The 17,823-nt window shown below is 40.0% G+C and overlaps 1 protein-coding gene across 3 annotated transcripts in view; it reads left to right on the top strand.

Moving 5' to 3' along the window:
- The window catches only part of nfat5b (nuclear factor of activated T cells 5b), a 37,141-nt gene extending 19,836 nt beyond the window's left edge, over positions 1 to 17,305 (top strand). For 2 of the 3 annotated variants that reach the window (XM_041033139.1, XM_041033147.1), the window contains exons 3-13: positions 1,060 to 1,690; positions 3,072 to 3,258; positions 5,143 to 5,333; positions 5,640 to 5,812; positions 6,776 to 6,910; positions 7,019 to 7,071; positions 7,926 to 8,058; positions 8,568 to 8,642; positions 8,868 to 8,971; positions 9,181 to 11,026; positions 12,114 to 17,305. In XM_041033139.1, coding sequence (XP_040889073.1) covers positions 1,060 to 1,690; positions 3,072 to 3,258; positions 5,143 to 5,333; positions 5,640 to 5,812; positions 6,776 to 6,910; positions 7,019 to 7,071; positions 7,926 to 8,058; positions 8,568 to 8,642; positions 8,868 to 8,971; positions 9,181 to 11,026; positions 12,114 to 12,352 — 3,767 coding nt within the window. In that variant the 3' untranslated portion in view covers positions 12,353 to 17,305. Of the gene's footprint in view, positions 1 to 399; positions 463 to 1,059; positions 1,691 to 3,071; positions 3,259 to 5,142; positions 5,334 to 5,639; positions 5,813 to 6,775; positions 6,911 to 7,018; positions 7,072 to 7,925; positions 8,059 to 8,567; positions 8,643 to 8,867; positions 8,972 to 9,180; positions 11,027 to 12,113 lie in introns of all 3 variants that reach the window. The other variant, XM_041033156.1, reaches the window with a different exon arrangement.
- Positions 17,306 to 17,823: the final 518 nt, after the last annotated feature.

Genomic DNA, 17,823 nt, shown 5'->3' with positions numbered 1-17,823 from the left:
GAACCATTGTATGTGTTCATATTTTTTGGTTGTGATCATATATATGCTTGTTTTGTGATACTTGCTCAGAATAACACTACCTCCGTGTGTTGTATGTGCCTCTTTTTCTCTCCGACTGTGTGTTTTGCAAACTAATGAGTCACCAAACAGAATGTCAGCAGCAGTCTAACTCCTTTTTTTTTACATTCTGCAACTTAACCACACTTTTCCCCTCCCACTCCTCATCTAGTTCACTGTAACTATTTGAATGCTTTTGAAATTACAGTGTATGTCAGCATGCTGGAGCAACACTTTTTTGACAAACAAAATACCCTGTGTAATTTTTTTTTTTTCAATCTGAATACATTTTTATTGTTCAGCTCTTATTGCTCATTTCGCTGTCTCATTTTTATATTCCAGGAAGTTCCCTCTGAAGCAGGGAGTGTCTGCATATAAAATGGTCTGCAGTTCTCTGCTTCATAGGTCAGAAGCTTGTTTATTTTGATTCTGTGGCTACGTTCAGTCCCAACGAAATGAACTTTTGTAGCAAAAACAAAAGAAAACAAAAAAAAACAAACAAAAGAAAATTGAAAATAAAAGCTCCAATAATTAGCATGCATCTTATTGTGCATATGACTGTTTTGAATTTGCCTCTCCGTTTCATCATTTTGATTAATTTTTTATTTTGTTGAACATGAACAAAATGCTAAAAATACTGATAAATTCATTCCGTTATTTTTAAAAAGACTTTTTTAGTTGTTAATTTATTCACAAGCATTTTTACTCTTATCTCGTTTTTTTTTTTTAAGAAGAAGAAGTGACTGCTCACCTCTTCTTTGGCCTGTTTTTAGCCATACGTATACTGTGCTTCACATACTGTACACTTACAAATACACAGAAATCATCGGCGCCACAGACACACACATTTAAATCCATTGATAAGGGGGAAATTTTAATTGGATGTATTAAAAACACTAAACAAAAGCAAAAATAAACAAACAGATTTTGCTGCTTAAATGGGACTGCTAGCCAACATTGGCTGAGATGCCCTTACTCACTGTCTAATTATTTGCACTGTAGATGCCATGTCCTCTTCTATGACCATGGAAGGCCCCCGCAGTGCTTTTTCCACCTCTTCCAGCTCCACCATGCATTCCGGTTGTTCAACCAGTGACCAGAACCCAGTTCACAGCAACAATGTTGACCTAGAGGACACCAGGAGTAGCAGAGTGGTACCGGAGGTTGTCGGAACAGAAAGTGGAAATGGTAATGGCAGCAGTGGTGGCACCTGCAGGGTAAGCGGTGAGCTAGGAGGAGGAAGAAGTGTAACATCCCAGGAGGCCCAGCCACATCACCAGATGACCCCATCTAAGCGCCGGACTATACTGAACATTTCTCCACCTCCACAAGACTTGTTCGATGATAGCCGTATGTCCTGCCAAGATGAAGCCTCCCTGGACTCAGAGCAGAGTAACAGCATATGGATGGATGACTCTCTCTCCAACTTTAGTATCATGAGCACTGTTTCTTACAACGACAACACAGAGGTACCTCGAAAGTCCCGCAAACGTACCCCTCGTCAGAGGCCTGGTCCTAAGTCTGTGCCTGCGGGGGAAGCCAGTATGGACGTTTTTGATGCAGACAGTGCCAAAGGCCCACACTTTGTCCTCTCACAGCTAGGCCCTGACAGCAAGATGGGACCAAAAGGAAGGTTTGTGTAAACTTTAGATGTGTTTAGTTTGAAATACTTGACTTGTTAGACTCTAATGTCCGGAACATGTCCATGTCATGTGCATGCAGATTTCACGAAGTTGTCAAAGGAAGCTATGGTTACGTACAGATGGGTGAAGAATTAATGGAAAAACAACTTTCTTAGTAAATGTGAGTCCAGCACAAGCTTCCAGGTTAAAGTCCCTGAAGCTCTACTGGGGGGATGGACACAATTCTTCCAAAAGACATTCTAGAGCTGCAATAATCAAAATTTTATCAGCAGCTATTTTCAGAATTGATTAATCGTTTCAGTCATTTTTCAAGCAAAAATGCAAAACATTCTCTTCTCAACTGTGAAGATTTGTTGTTTTTCTTTGTCATGTGTAACAATGCATAACATTGAGCAAACTGAAGGACCCTCACTGAACCCTTGTGCCTGGTATGAAAGCATCTGCATTTGTTATGTTTTCCTCACTCAGGTTTTTCCTGTAATTTGTCACCTATCATTGACCAAAGAGAACAAAGATTCCTGTTAGTTAGTTGTTTACTCAGTAATTAATTACCTTTTCATTTAATATTCTGTTATTGGTAGTTGTACTATTAAGCTCTGAAGTAGGTACTCAGCATTTATTTTTCCTTACTATTGTCTTAAAGGTCCCTCTGGATAATCTCATACAGCACTCATCCTGATTGTCAGAATAGGTATTATTAGGAAATGACACACTGACACACACCAACAGATGGAAATCTTTAACAAACTACTCTGGGTCTAAATTTCCCACCACACTTTGACTGAAGAAGAGCGGTTTGATCAGAGGGGAGGGAGGGGCAGGATACTGAAGTACAAACAATGGTCAGCCACAGTGAATCACAGAGCCCCTCTCCAAGACCTAGGATAAGCAGAGCAGATTAAATAAACAGATAACTGAACGCTTTAAGAGCTGAAGATAGAATATTCTTGGTTGTTGTAGGGCCTCTTAACTCTGCATTGCTCAGTGCACCATGGCAACTTCAGAGCTTTTTCACTGTTGCGGCTATGAGAGCAATTTTACAGCAGCAGGCCCAAGAACAATTTTCAGCCAGATATATACACAGATATTTAATATTGATAGGGGTCATATTGTGCCATCTTCCCTTTTAATTGGGTTCTGAACCCAAAGTTGGTGCCAATAGTAGCATGGATCATCCATTCATATTAAAAAATAAGGATATGGTCCTCTTCTGTCAAAGTTGAAGACATACTTTTTAATCCACCACATTTGCATAAGATGGGAGCTAGGTTACATGTAGTACGGTAGAATTGCTAGAAAATGTTAGCATTAGAAGTGATCTGTTGATGTCTCTGTCAAACTGTTTTTTGTTTGGTTGGTCTTTTTATGCAGCTCTGATGATCCTCAGACAGCTAATCAGAAAGGAGGAACTCTTTCCATGCAATATCCACAGAAGAGTGAGGGGAAGGATCTGAAGATCCTTGTCCAGCCTGAGACTCAGCACCGAGCCCGCTATCTGACTGAAGGCAGCAGGGGGTCAGTGAAGGACCGCACTCAGCAAGGCTTCCCTACTGTAAAGGTAACTATTAAAACAGCCTCTATTATGAACTCTATAGTCAATGTTTAGGCTTTCCTGCTATGGTGTTTAAGGTTAAGTTAAGCTAATGATTGCGTTATTGCTAGAGGCTTTGAAATACACGTGTCGGATTTCCTATAGTTGCATTTGTGTGAAAAATGTCCATTGGAAAGAGTCTCTTTCTGCAGAGACTTAAAATGCTTGGTGGGGTTGTCCAGATCAAGTTTTCATAGCCCCCCAGTTTAATACCAGTTATTGCTAATCCAGTCTTTTATATCTTCTCTGCATTGTGGTTTCCTATTGTAGTGGTGGTGTATTGGTACGTATGCCATAGTGTTTTTAGTGGCAACAGGAATGAAATACTTCATGTTTACAGTTGACAACCATATGCATTACCTTTATGGCGTGGTGTGAGCTTGATTCATCCTCTGTGGACTATGAATGTCTGCAACAAAAGTAATTAAAATCAGGCTACTGCTGATTATGATCAACTGGTGAATCCAAACGCAGGACAGACTGAGAGCTCGAATGAAGAGAAGGTTTATTGTATAGTCTCAGGGAATGAAGGTGGATGGGGAATGAGGGTACCAGCAGGCGAATGCAGAAGGCAGAGGGGAGCTAGTGGCTAGCAGAGCAGAACTGATCAGGGCCGGATGACCAATCGGCAGAAAGGGAGGATGAACCAAGGAGCAGGCAGGTGGAGGGTTGAGGGAAAGCTGGTTTGGGTGGTGGGTAATGTTGTGTGCCTGGCAGGCAGGGAGACAAGCAGACAAGCAGGCAGACACGCAGTGATCCTGGAGCACAGGGAAACAAGGATTAGCTCAGAGAAAACACCAGGAAAAGACACAGAATACACAGTTCCAACCGGCCTTGAACACTAGATACCAAACTGGCAGAAGCAACGGTCTGGTGAAGGGTGGATGACGAACCAGGGTAGATATACTGCTGGGCTGATGAGTAGATGGATTGTAGGTGTGAAGGCAGATCAGCAACCAGGGAAAGAGAGAGATGAGTGCCACACCCAAAACATGGACACATAAACACATACATAGACAAAGAGAGACAGGCATGGGAGGACAGGAAACATAGGGGAAAGGAAAAACACCAGAAAAACATGGGCAAAACTGGATAGACGATAAGGAACTGTAAAGCGAAGACAAAGGAAAATAAGTGAATGCAGTACCTGTATTTAGGGCTGTAACTGTAAAGCAGTAGAGTCTCAGCAAGAGGCAAGTCAGATAGGAGCAAGAGCAGAGACATTGTTCTACTTTTGATCATCAATTTGGCCAGTTTGTTGCTCATGCTAGCCCAGGAGGGGATCTGGAGATAAATTACCAGCTTGTTTGTACTGAAGGGGCTCAGAAATCAGAAACTGAAGGTAACAGCAGAAGATAACAACCAGAAGTAGGCTTTTAAGAGGCTGACTAGATGGCACAAGAAAGTGGAATTTAAATATGCTGACAAACAAGCCTATACTAATAGACGAAGATATTGTAAACATGGACTACACATGAAACGTGATTGCTTGTTGAGTTGATGCCAAAATGTACTTTTGGAACACAGTGAGGGCACCTGCTGGACAGGTAGGGAAATACGCTTACTTAGCAAAACGAGAAAAGGTGAAGAGACAGGGGAAGAAGTTTAACCACAACCAAATTGTGTCAGGGCAGGAAAGGATAGAAAATAATCTAATCCTTATCATACAGATTTTGAAAGTTAGTGGTTCAAACATTTCTGTCTGTACTCAAGTTTTGTATAAAATGTTCTTACTCGCACAGAAAAATTTACCATCCACCTGACATCCTACAGGTCTGTATCAAATTCAGACCTTATCAGTGAATGCTGACGCCTTTTAACTCTTTTTTCTCTCTTTTTTCACTTGCACAGCTGGAGGGGGTGAACGAGCCAGTGGTTTTGCAAATATTTGTGGGAAACGATACTGGCCGTGTGAAGCCTCATGGATTTTACCAAGCTTGCAGGGTGACTGGCCGCAACACCACAGCCTGCAAGGAAGTGGACATTGACGGGACAACTGTCATTGAGGTGTCCCTTGACCCAAGCACCAACATGACACTGGCGTATGTACTTTTTTCAGACTGAGATTAGGTATTTTGTGTGATAATTGAATATATTAAGCCACAAACTAAGTTTTGCTTTTATGTGCTCAGTTATACTTCACAGATTATTAGATGCATAATAAAGCGTGATAGACCCACGTGAGCTGTGAGGTATTACATAAATACTTTGTTGATCCCTTTGGGGAAAGCAATTACCATAATGAGACTGAATAAGATGCAGTGTATTAATTGTTGCCAAGAGCTACTAGTTGAGCAAATAAAGTTGTTTTACAGAGTCTTCTAACCTAACATTGTCTCCCTGTGCAGGGTGGACTGCGTTGGGATCTTGAAGCTCCGTAATACTGATGTCGAGGCTCGTATTGGTGTTGCTGGTTCCAAGAAAAAGAGCACACGTGCTCGGCTGGTGTTTCGGGTCAACATCCCCCGTTCAGATGGATCAGTGCTCACACTACAGACTCCCTCATCTCCAATCCTGTGTAGTATGTCAACCTCCCTGTGTTTGTCTCTGTGGAAAATTATATTAGTTGATACAGTGGTTGTTCCACTGAAAAATAAAGTGATAGATTTTAGATATTTCCAAAAAATAGATTCTGTGGATTGTTGCATAAATTCTGGTTTGTTGTTTCACTTATGTGAAACCAGTGTCACTAAAATTGAGTTAAAAATAGGCAAAACAAACATTTGACCTGTAACCAACTTAGTTAATAATTACCATTTATTCGGTACGTAGAACTATTTTCTTCTTCTCTTTTTACAGGAGAGGCCCTGGTTCTAAAGTTTATTATAGCCTGAGGTCAGGAGACTGTTGTCTTTTGATGTCAGCATTTGGAGACAATGTGTAAAGATTCCTTCAGACTCAAGTGTTATTTAATAATGCCTACAGTATGAGGGTGTGGTTGGTTTCATAAACAGGAAAGACGCTTAGGGCCATAAGAAAGTTTCTGTGTAAGTGGATTTGGGAGAGACAGGGGAGAAAGAGAAGGAAAGGACAAAACAATAGAGGTGTATGGACCTCTATTGTTTACACAGAACCGGCATGCAATCCAGGGAAATATCTTTCCACAAAAAAAAAAGTAATCCCCCTTGGCATCTGTGCATGAGTGTGTGTGTGTGTGTGTGTGTGTGTGCGTGTGTGTGTGTGTGTGTGTGGCAAAGGGGTGAAAAAAGTTTTTGTAATGTGTTACAGAAAAAGGAGAGTGGTTTTGAGTGACAAATCTTTGAGTGTGAAAATTTGTGATTTTATCAGTTAAATCCTGAAAAAAAGAGATGAAAATATCTTTTCTGTCTTTCTGACTTAGCCAATTGGTTAAGGCACAAACCAGATAACCGCAAAATCTTGGTTCTCTCTCTCCTTGTTTCCTGTCTGCCTCTATTCAGTCCCATCCAATTAAGGTGAAAATGTCAAAAAATAATCTTGGTGCTTGTGTCTGCTTCGTTTACAGCCCAACCTGCAGGAGTGCCTGAAATCCTGAAGAAATCACTACACAGTTGTTCAGCGAGGGGTGGAGAAGAAGTCTTCATCATTGGCAAAAACTTTCTTAAAGACACCAAAGTCATATTTCATGAGAATGTTTCTGGTAAGAAATCAGTCTTTTTCAACTATTGTTGTCCATGGACATTTTACGTTCTTCCATTTTTAATGTGGTGTTTTTTCCCCCAATCAACATGCTACATCTTCTCTCTAGATGAGAAATCGTGGAAGGCAGAGGCTGAAATTGACATGGAGCTGTTTCACCAGGTAGAATGTGATCATTTTTGCATTGATCAATGCCAATTACTAATGAGCTGAGTAGATAAAAGCAGCCATTCCAGATTTGTATGGGGCTTGTAATCATGTAATCATCTTAAATGGCTGCTGGTTCAAAGGTTTGAGTAGTCTCATTGTGTTCTGACCTAATTACGCTCAGTCTGAATGTGTCTCAACAGTCCAGTTTAAACCTATACCCTTGTAAACAAAATGGTCAGAAGTAGATGAATTGATAAGTCTGCAGTTAATAAAAAAAGGTTCTTCTCCTTTTGTTTTTAGTAAGGCTACACTGTGGAGTTTACTTGTTAAAAGGAAAAAAAAAAGTTTTGTTTACATTCATTATCTGAAACACATGGCATGTAAATTCAAGGCCTAACAAATATGCTGAAAGCATTTCCCAACCCAAGATCTGTATTTTTGTTTTTTGAATGTTTTTCAAATCCTGCACTGTCGAAGTTGGCCAGTGTTCTTCATAACTGAGTGCAGCGTAATCACTATGTAAATCCAATCAGCTCATTCTTTTTCTACCTCCAGTCCCGTGCACATTTACAGTACAACCCACTGCAGCCACAGAAAAGAGTACCCCTTCACCTCAATGCTCATGATGTGTTGGTAGAGCACAAGACACAAACATAGTGATGACCTGCTCGTCCAAGTGCAATGATCAAAAACTCAGATGTAATATTAATTTAAGTAAATAATTAAATTGATGTAATCATTGTATATTTGTTCACTGTTTTCTCACCCTCTGGCTCTGATTAGATAAGTGTAGAGCTACTGCTGCAGTAATGCTGCTTTCGTACCTATTTCCTGACTTGATTTTTTTTTACATGATCACCCACAAGAATCACCTGATAGTGAAGGTTCCTCCATACCAGAATCAAGCCATCACCTCTGCAGTGTGTGTGGGAATCTATGTGGTGACGAATGCTGGGAGATCCCATGATGTTCAGCCTTTTACCTACACTCCAGATCCAGGTCTGTTTGAGTCAATTTCACTTAAACAACTAAATTACACAAAGTTTCATGTAACCTTCCGATTGTTTCTCAACTAGTGGTTAAAAAGCATGTTCTGTTGTAGTTAACTGTCCCTCCCTAAAAGAAACAAGAACTGCATCACAGATTTGTTGAGTTTATGACTATAGGGCCTTTTTAAAAATCTATTGTCACTGTTACCCAACACCACCATCTACAGTTCAGTAGAATCAGAGCAAGTATTATCAATCATAGGCAATATGTTTCAGAGCACAATACACATCCAGTTTATGCACACAGGAATCCAGGGTCATCCACATTCAAGACCTTTGGGTGCCTTGATTGACAACTTTGAAAGATATGAAGTAATTAAAATGATTAACCATGTCATCTACAGTCCATTACACCACATTTAGTGTCTCTCCTAATAACTTGAGTGTGGTGAAAGGATATGTATGAAGATTTACATGAATTGTTGACTCTGTGGAATCTGCTGATGTTTGCTCTTGCAGCAAAACACGATGTTCCTGTGAAGAAAGAGATGCCTTCTCCCGTGAAGACTTGTACTTTTGATGAACAAATTAAAGGTAATTTTCCTTTTGCTAACTATTATACATAACCATGATTGTTTACTGTAGTTCTGTATATTTCAGGTAAAAAATATCTATACAAATGGGCTGCGTTTGTGGTGGCCCTACAGTGCCTACATTACTTCACTTTTTAGTTTACAATGGCTAAAAACAGTTGGGAAAAAAATCAATAAAACATTCTGAGAATAAGATTGAATATGTTCTCTGCTCTTGCTCCTACAGTTCTAGATGGTGCCTTGATGCCCTCTATGTTGCCTTTAGTGAAGAGAGAAGATGTCACTCCTATGGAGGTGACCAGCAACCTCCAATCTTCTAGAGTATTTAAGGTGCTGTATTGATGTATTACTTCAGTGAAGGCCTCAATAACCACTTTTACTTAGTGAAAACAATTTAAGTAGGTTGGAAACTTTCAGAAAAAGTCATATGTATTGTTCTTGTGGATATAGGTTGAGAAAATAAAAATGCCACAGCATTGGTGCACATGCTAAGACAAAATAAAGCACACCTTTCATCTTCCATTTTGTGCTGCCAACAGACTGGTGACCTGTGTCCAGCCCAGCAGAACCCAGACATGACTGCAGGGCACCTAAATAAAAACAGACCATTCTCCAGCAACCTGACTCAGCCTGCAGGCGACCCTGACAAAGGCCAGGCCCCTGTTTTCACCAACACTGAGCCCTTAGGCACCATCCAGAAGCAGGACATTGCTGCCACCAGCTCATTCTCTGTACCTGCAGACTCCCTGCTTCAGCAAGGCTCACAGCAGTTCCTCCTGGAGCCCAGAGAAGGCCTCGGGCAGGAGAGGCCAGGTGGCGGCACTGGAGGTGTGGGGAGGCTGTGCGGAGAACCTACGCCCCAGCAGCAGCAGCTGCCACTGTTCCCTCCAGATGAAGTGGCCCAGCTGGAGGAGGCAGTGAGACAACTTAAAGCCAAAGGGTTCTGTAGCTTACCACTTCAGTCCGACAACTCCATGACCAAACAGCAGCAGCAACACATCCAGCACCAACAACAGATCCAAAAACAGCAAATTCAGCAACAACAACAGCAACATATACAGCAACAACAACAGCAACATATACAGCAACAACAGCTTCAACAGCAGCAACAGCAGCAGCAGGTTTTGGAGAATTTACAGCAGCAGCTGTTTCAGTCACAGATTCAGATGCAGTGTGGCATGTTTCAGGATGCCTCCCAGGGCAAGAACGCTGAACAGCAAGGCTCGTCACAAGGAGTGGTGCCAAACCAGGGATCTCTTTTCCAGCAGGCTCAGCAGCAGCAGCAACAGCAGCAGCAACAACAGCAGCAGCAGCAACAAGCAGCTCTCTTTCAACAGGCAAATGACCTACTTTCTATTCAGACAAACTTCCTCCAGCAGACACCCTCTCACCCTTCACCACCCATGTTCCACAACCCCAGCTCTTTGGCTGAAACACAAGATCCACAGGGGGCTCTGTTTCAGAAAACGTCTCAGGAGCAGGTCCAGGCGGCTCTCTTCCAAAACACCATGACAGTGCTACAGTCTCCAGAGCAGCAACCCTCAACCCCTGGACTTTTCCTCCCTCAGACCTCCCTGCCCACTCAGCTTACAACCAGCAGTTCTCAGCAACAGCAACAACAGCAGCAGCAACAGCAGCTGGCCTTCCTCAGTGCACTACAGTCCCCTGCCCCTGAACCACAATCAGTATTTCAGGCTCAGACCCAGCTGTCCCCAATCCAGCAGAGAAGCCCCATGGAGCAGCAGCAGCCTTCCCAGCCTCAGCCCCACACACAGCCAACCCAGCAGGCTTCCTTGTTTCAGAACATCTCCCCACATCCATCTGCAAACACACTGTCTCCAGGCCAGCAGCAGCAACAGCAGGCTGGCCTGCTGTTTTGCAACAACACCCTGGCTACACAAGACCAGGCCTCCAGTCTCCTGTTTAGCAGCCAGGGCCAGATCCCTCCTTTGACCAGCAGCAGTCTAGTTTCTCAAGAGCCTCAAAACCCCTCTCTGCTTTTTTCCCAAGCCAGCATGGTGGCAGTAAACCAGCAGGATCGCTCGGAGCCCATGGCCTTAGGGAACCCCACCGATCCACGACAGCAAGTTATGTTTCAGGAGCAGCAGCCTATGCAGCTGGGCAGTAGCTCAAACAACCAGCAGGAGCCACCCGTGGGCCTCTTCATGCCTCAGTCCAACATGGCCTCTCTGCAGGGGGGGCTGGCTCAAGAACTTGCACAGTCAGCCATGTTTGCCTCACAGAACGGCGTAGCAAACCTCCAGACGACCACCTCCTCCCCTGTTCAACAGCCAGGAACTCTCTTTCAGACTGCTGTGAGTGGGAGCATCAATCAGCCCAGCCAGCCTCAACAACCTGGCCTGTTCCTTTTTGGGATACAGAACGGTAAGGAATTGACCACCTGGGTGTATGCCCTTGAAACTGTCAGGATGACAGAAATGTCAACAAGCTCAGAAATGTTGCAAATCACCTTACTAAGCAGTTTGAGTGAAAGCCAATCTGAATTCCTGATAACCCCTTTAGTAGATTAACAAAGTTTCTTCCTTCAGGTTTGTTAAAGTGGCTATAATTAGTATTTTCTTGTTAACAATGGATTCCATGACTGCTTGTAGGTGAAGGATGCCACAGTAACAAACCCACAGAGAGTTATAACCCCATTCTTCATTTCCCCTCAGCTCATTGTTTTTGGTTTTACAGCCCATAGCTATACTTTTTTGGTTCACTCTTACTGCTGTTATCTGCCTTGTTTCCAGATTCAGCAGACAACTGTTTTTAGCCAAAAATAAATAAATAAATAAAAAGTTAGAAAAACCCACCGCACACTATCTACCCAGAACCCAAAAGCAGACACATTTAGTGACTACTTGGAGAACATAATGGAAGATTTAGCAGCTATTAGCAGCTACCAGATATTTTTTCTCAGGAGTCCAAAACAAGACTAAAAGAGAGTGAATATTAGACTTAGATTTGTCATTAACACTAACATTACCCTTGTTCCTGCTGAAAAGGTGATGTCAGTGTTGTGTTCACAGCTTGTTTCTGCTGCCCCCAAGTGGCCAAAATTCAATTTAGCTCATTCAGTTTCACATGACACAGAAGTATAATGGGACAGTAAATAGGGAAGCTTTTAATTCTTCTTTCAGAGACTGAACTGTGACACTGATTCACAAATTTCACTATTCATTTATAATCTGTTATTTGTAAAGTGCTACTTATCTTATTTCATCCCCCTCTTCACTGTACAATAAATTATAAAGTAATTCATTTTATTATAATGTTTTCAAAGCGTCATTAGGTTTTTTATGAGTGCAGCAGAAATTCAGTATGATCAACAATTGGCCTTCAGATGAATCATATTCTGATATGACAATACACTGATATTTTAGATTGATGAACTAAACAGTGTATCATCGAAATGTCTCCTCTTTCATGGGTGTTTACTCATTTTGACTTATCTGTTCCCTCCTCACAGGATGTGGCCAGTTGATGAACACTCCAGGAAACACACTGTCGGATCAGATAATAGCCATCAGCCAGTCTGGCCAGAACCAAAGAGAGAGTGACGCACACATCCAGTCACTGCTCAGCCAATCCCTGTCTCAGTCTGTGACCGTGCAGAACAGCATGTCTGCCTCGCAGAACATGGAGAAGATTGATGATCTGCTGGTCAGCCTGCAGGAGTCTGGTAGTAGCTTAACTCGTTCATACTAGCCTTCATAAAGGTTCACGTATTTGTCTTTTATTTTTTATCTGAAATAATTGTGAAATATAGGCAAAAAGAAGTCCAAATTTTCTCCGTTATATGCAGGGAAGCATTTATGAATTAGTTTAAGGCAACCTGAGCATTATGTGTTTATATCTGCTCACCTGATGTTTTTCTGCCCTACTAATACTTAAGTTGGTCTCCTTCAGAACCGAAGAATTATTAGGGAAAGAACTGTGAAGGTGAGCTAAAGATTGTTAAGTGCTGCTGGCCTTGCTGAGCCAGTCTCTTCCCAAAAAAGATGGCAGAATAAGTGGCATAAATGTTAATGATCATAAACTAAAAAATCCAGATAGTGAGCTTGGAATTTGGCTTGGAGTTTCTTGGCTGAGCAGGCTGACTAAGAAAAAGCAAATGTCTCTTATTCATTTAATGACTCAGTGACTCCCCATTGTTAAAACATACATGTGAAACATGAGGTGGATTCCAGATGAGAACAATGTGAGAAAAATTGTCGTTACTGTCTGATGAGAGAGGTGGAATTCTACCCTTTTCTTCAGCTTTCCGAGAGACAATAACTTATCAGACCTGGAATTCATTTAACTTGTGAAGTTTTGTTTATATCTGTAAGTAGATTGTCAGTGATGTTGTCTGCATCATCTTTCGATTCTTCTAGTGTTTTCTAAAGTGTTCTCCAAAGTGTTTAGTGGTTTCCATGAATAGTGTTCCCTTTAATGCTTCTTTTGTGTTTTTTGGGGGGGTGGTTTGCATTGAGGGTGGAGTGTGTGGTAGGGCAGGAAAGTTTGGACAGACTGTGGTATGTCTGGTTGAATACGTCAAAGATGTTGAAGGTGACCGCTGTTGAAATTGAAATTATTTTCCCAACAGTGCAGAACGTGTAGTGAAAAAAGGTTAGAGGGGTAGAGGGGAGGAAAGGAACTGAAAAGTAGAAGACAGCAGACTACAGAAATAAATAGAAACATTTTCTACACTAATCTGATGTGTAGTTACAAACAGGTGCCTATCATATGTGGGTGCTAATTATTTCAAAGTTGTAGCAGCTAGCTTATGTCTGATAATATGTATAAATTCACTCTAGCTGTCACTCATAGCCCACAAAGTGGCTTAGGTTTTCGTTAATGATATGACATAGAAAGAAACTGCACTCAGTAGGTGTATAAGTAAAGTTGCATAGTATTTTTTCTATCTATGACCTGTTTAGGCTTGTTTGGTACATTAATACCTATAAAAGAATGTTTGTAGTACAGTGAGCAGCTGTCAGTGTCAGTGTCAGCTGTCAGTGTCAGTGCAGTGAAGATGTCACCTACAGCTGCGAAACATATCTGTCAGTATCAGATACTTTGCAATTTCCGCCACTGTGACCAGATAGCGCTTTGTAATGTAGGTGAGCAAATGTGTTCAGGCTAACATTTAGTCTGTATTCATCCAAACCAAACTGTGTCACTCTGCTACTTTTTACAACAAATTCTCCTTTTAATACATTACAAAGAGATGAATTGTTTAAGAAAGCGTGGTGGTAGAAATATAACAAATATTGGCTGAGACTTTTTCTTTTTCTTTTTTTTTTTTTTACTTGTGTATTCAGCACTTTATGATGCTGTTCTTTGTGACCACTTAACTCATTGAGGGTACAGTACAGTCCCACGAGAGGTGGCTTTATTATTTCAGCCGCTTCTTCCTCATTGTTTACAGTGAAGAATATACATTTTTTTTTAACATGCACCTGGATCAGAAATTATTGTCATTGCTATCCTGTGTTTGCATGGAAGCGTTTCTGTAGTCAAGCAGACTCGCAAAAATATCTCCACTACAATTAAAAGTGATACTTTTAAGCCAGTATCACTGAATTAAATATAACAGAGCATCACATTGGCAACTATGTTACATCTAAGTTTTAATTTTAACTTTTAACTCCCCAAACCTAATGCATTATTTATACCTGTAAACCAGCTTAGAAATCTGGACAAATGAGGAAAAATGTGGATCAAAACATTTTTATTCAAATTTTGGAATTTCAGGTGACATATAACTTTTATTTAAATACACACTTCTACAGTAGAGAGAGTAGAATGTAATAAGGTATATTAATATAATTTTTGTCATATGGGTTGGATCATTATGTGTTTTAGTGTCATTTTGATGGCATTATTCTGCGTCAGGCACGCATGAACTGGAATAGTATTCATAAACCAGCTAGAAAAGAGCCTTTTCACCAGTTTTATTACTGTGATGGATTTAGTGAATGTTGAGGAGCTGCAATAGTTTGCTGTCTACATCTGTAAATCATACATCTCATCTGGGTTACGGTATTAACATGCAGGAATAGAGCCCGTTTTACATGTTTTTCCTGTACAGGTTCTACAGATTTAATGTTCTCCTCTGCAGTTGGCCAGTGACCTCAGGACCAAAGTTTGACTCAAATCTTGCTTTGCATAAATCCTGATGACAGGCCAGTTTTATGGCTCGTGAGCTTTTATTTTCTTTTTTTTCCTACTCTCGAATTTAACTTTAAGAAAAGAATAGATATATTCTTCCATCCTAAATATACAGATTTGTTATTGGGCATGATGTCCTGCTGTCACACTTTTCTTTCTTTTTGTTTCTTTTTTTGTGTGTCTGTGTTGTTTTGGCAAAAGAAAAAAAAAACATGTTTGTGTCATGTTTAGTTTTACTGTAAATGTATGCCTGAACAAGGGGCTGGTCTCTGATTATGACAGAATTAGCTCAGTTTAATGCCTTGTTGTCTTGTTTTCTCTGTACAGTTTGTTAGGAACACATAAACACAGTTACATTTTTTACACTTTAAAATCAGAAACAGCTGTTGTTTTATGATGGAGATTATGTAAACTTGACTAATGTGATTTGTGGAACGACAGTGAGTCAATTTGAGCAGTTTGAGTGGTTTTTAAAGGGACCCTACTCCTGAAGGAAACCTGACTTTGGAGATAAGAGCTATCTGTGATTGGCTTTCTTCAACTTGTGAAATAGAAGAACTAAGATTTCCAGTGTTGAGTATTTATGATTTTATTTGTTTTTGTTTGTTTTACAAAGTTTGTATCGGTGTAGTACCTGTGCCTCCTTTTGGAGAAGCATAATCTAACTTATTTGTGTGTTGGTTATTATCTAAACTGTTTCCCGTAATCATACTTGTGTCCAGACCTTTTTTTAACTGTACTGATGACAGCAAGGTGTTTAGGCCCTGACACTCTGAATAATATATACATTCCTTTGCAAAGTAACTCTTGTGTGACTTAGAGGAATTAATATACAATGTACATGTAAGTGGACCGCAGGCCCTATAGTCCTTTTTGACCACATAGTTAACAGCAGGGAAAATGACACCAAACTTCAGGAGTTTTTACTGTCAAAACAAATTTTAAAAAATCCCTCAAAATAGGATCAACAAATTTCAGTATTTTTACTATGAATACAGTAATGAATGTGATTATACAGCATGGCTGTAAATATCTCATTTACATCCAGAATGTTCTTTTATACACATACTGGGGAGGTAATTACTTTTTTGGAATTACAGTTTCCTCATTTGTGTATTTGTAGTGTAACTGGACATTGGAAATGTATAAGTGTATTATTCTGTGGAAACGAGGGGGATTGTTGATAAAAGTTCTCATTTTTTTCTCAAGATGCTACAAACTCTAACTTTCTATGTTTCCTGCAATAGAACAAGATGTGGCTTTCAACATTACCAGTTATTTTAATACCAACACAGGTGTTTAAATGGTTAATTCTTTCCTAAAATGTCACTTTAGACTAGTGTATGCTGTACATGTGCCTTGAGGATATGTTGCTATATTGACCAGATTAATGTTTTATCCTTGTTGTCTGTTTAACAACCAGCTGGCCCCATCAGCGATGATTAGTCCTCATTAACTAGTATGTTTTAAGCCATAAGATGTTAAGTGTGCTTTAAATGCTCGACAACAGTGACCAGGTAAATGTGGTTGTGGTTGATAAATGTGTTGTGCAATTTCTGTCATGCATCTAACTTGTTTGTACTGAAGTATCCATAGCATTTATGTTATACAACGTAGATGCAGACAAATTTTCTCTGAAACTGCTATGCAGCTAATATACTGTAAATGTAGATGTTAGTTTTTGAATATATATTTTTCTATATAGCCTCTCCCATTTTCAACATAAAAGAGTAACCAAAATAGATGTTCTTTCTATTATTTATGTTGCTTGTTGAAACATTTTCTAATGCTTTGAGCGCCGCCTGAAACCAATTTGAAATCTTTCAGTTAAAATGCTAATTTCTCTTCTCAGCAACCATCTCAGACATAGATTTTTTTTTTTCGATGAGACAAGGGTCATTAATTGTTTGTCAGTCTCCTGTATTCTGTTCTTGCTTATAGGGTTAATGTGGAGGTTTGTGTTATATCCAGGCTTACTGTTTACTGGTGCAGTGAATCCTAATCTTTCTGTTTTCTCTCAGGGCCTCTGAGTTACCAGGATGTCATGTGACCCTCACATACCTTCTTGTCCGGAACATCAATGTGTACTAGATTTCTGTTTCTTGTCATTTAGAAACAGTATGAATTTAAAATTCTTCAAAACATCAATATTCAATTAATTTATCCCTAATTTGTTCTAAGCCTAATATCATCGTTTTCCAAAAACCATGTTCCTACTCCACACATCTGTAACATCTTTAAAGTTTCTTCACTCCTATCTTTTTTTATATGGTCAATGCTCCTAACACAGGAGACCCACTCTACTAGTAAACAGTTTTTTGTTAGTCCTGGAAATAGCAAGGGGGAAATTTTGCCTTTTTGTTTATAACAATGTGAACAATTGTCAAATAATCACCCTTGGGAGAAAAAAAATCTTTCTATATATTTGGCTTTTGTTGGGACATTTTTATTCTCTTGCAAATAATTTTTTGTAAACTTGCTGCTATCTATATTAAACATATATACTTTAAATGTTAGGCCTTTGAGCTTTTTTTCATGTTTTGCTATAAACTACTTGACAAGAATACTTGACTGGAGGTTGATGATCTTCTGCTAACAAACATAAAGCATGTTATGGGAATATTTAGCCACTTCATTACAGATACTAATATATGCTGTACATGTGCATTGAGGATATGTTGTTGTATGTTATGTGTTGGGTCTACAATTCTTCTGTTTTTTAAAGGACACTCTTAGTGTCCGCAAGTGTTTAGCCTCTAAAAGCTCTAGATCTACAAAATATGTCTTCAGAAATGTGTCTATGAATATTTAACAGAAAACAGTTGAAAGAAGTCATCCCTCCTTTTTTAAACATCATCACTAAGTCTTCTTTCTGAGTTCTGTTTTTCATACTGACACTATTGCTGGGTTTACTATTTTACTTTACTAAAAAGGATGACCCTTCAAGTTGGAAAACAAATGATGACAGTTATGTCAACAGCTGCACCTATGACTCCATTAATCCTGCTACCATCCTCATATAC

Source organism: Toxotes jaculatrix, chromosome 1 (assembly GCF_017976425.1).
Source record: "Toxotes jaculatrix isolate fToxJac2 chromosome 1, fToxJac2.pri, whole genome shotgun sequence".
NCBI lineage: Eukaryota > Metazoa > Chordata > Actinopteri > Toxotidae > Toxotes > Toxotes jaculatrix.
Note: the sequence above shows the minus strand (reverse complement) of the source record. Positions and strands in the feature narration are given on the sequence as shown.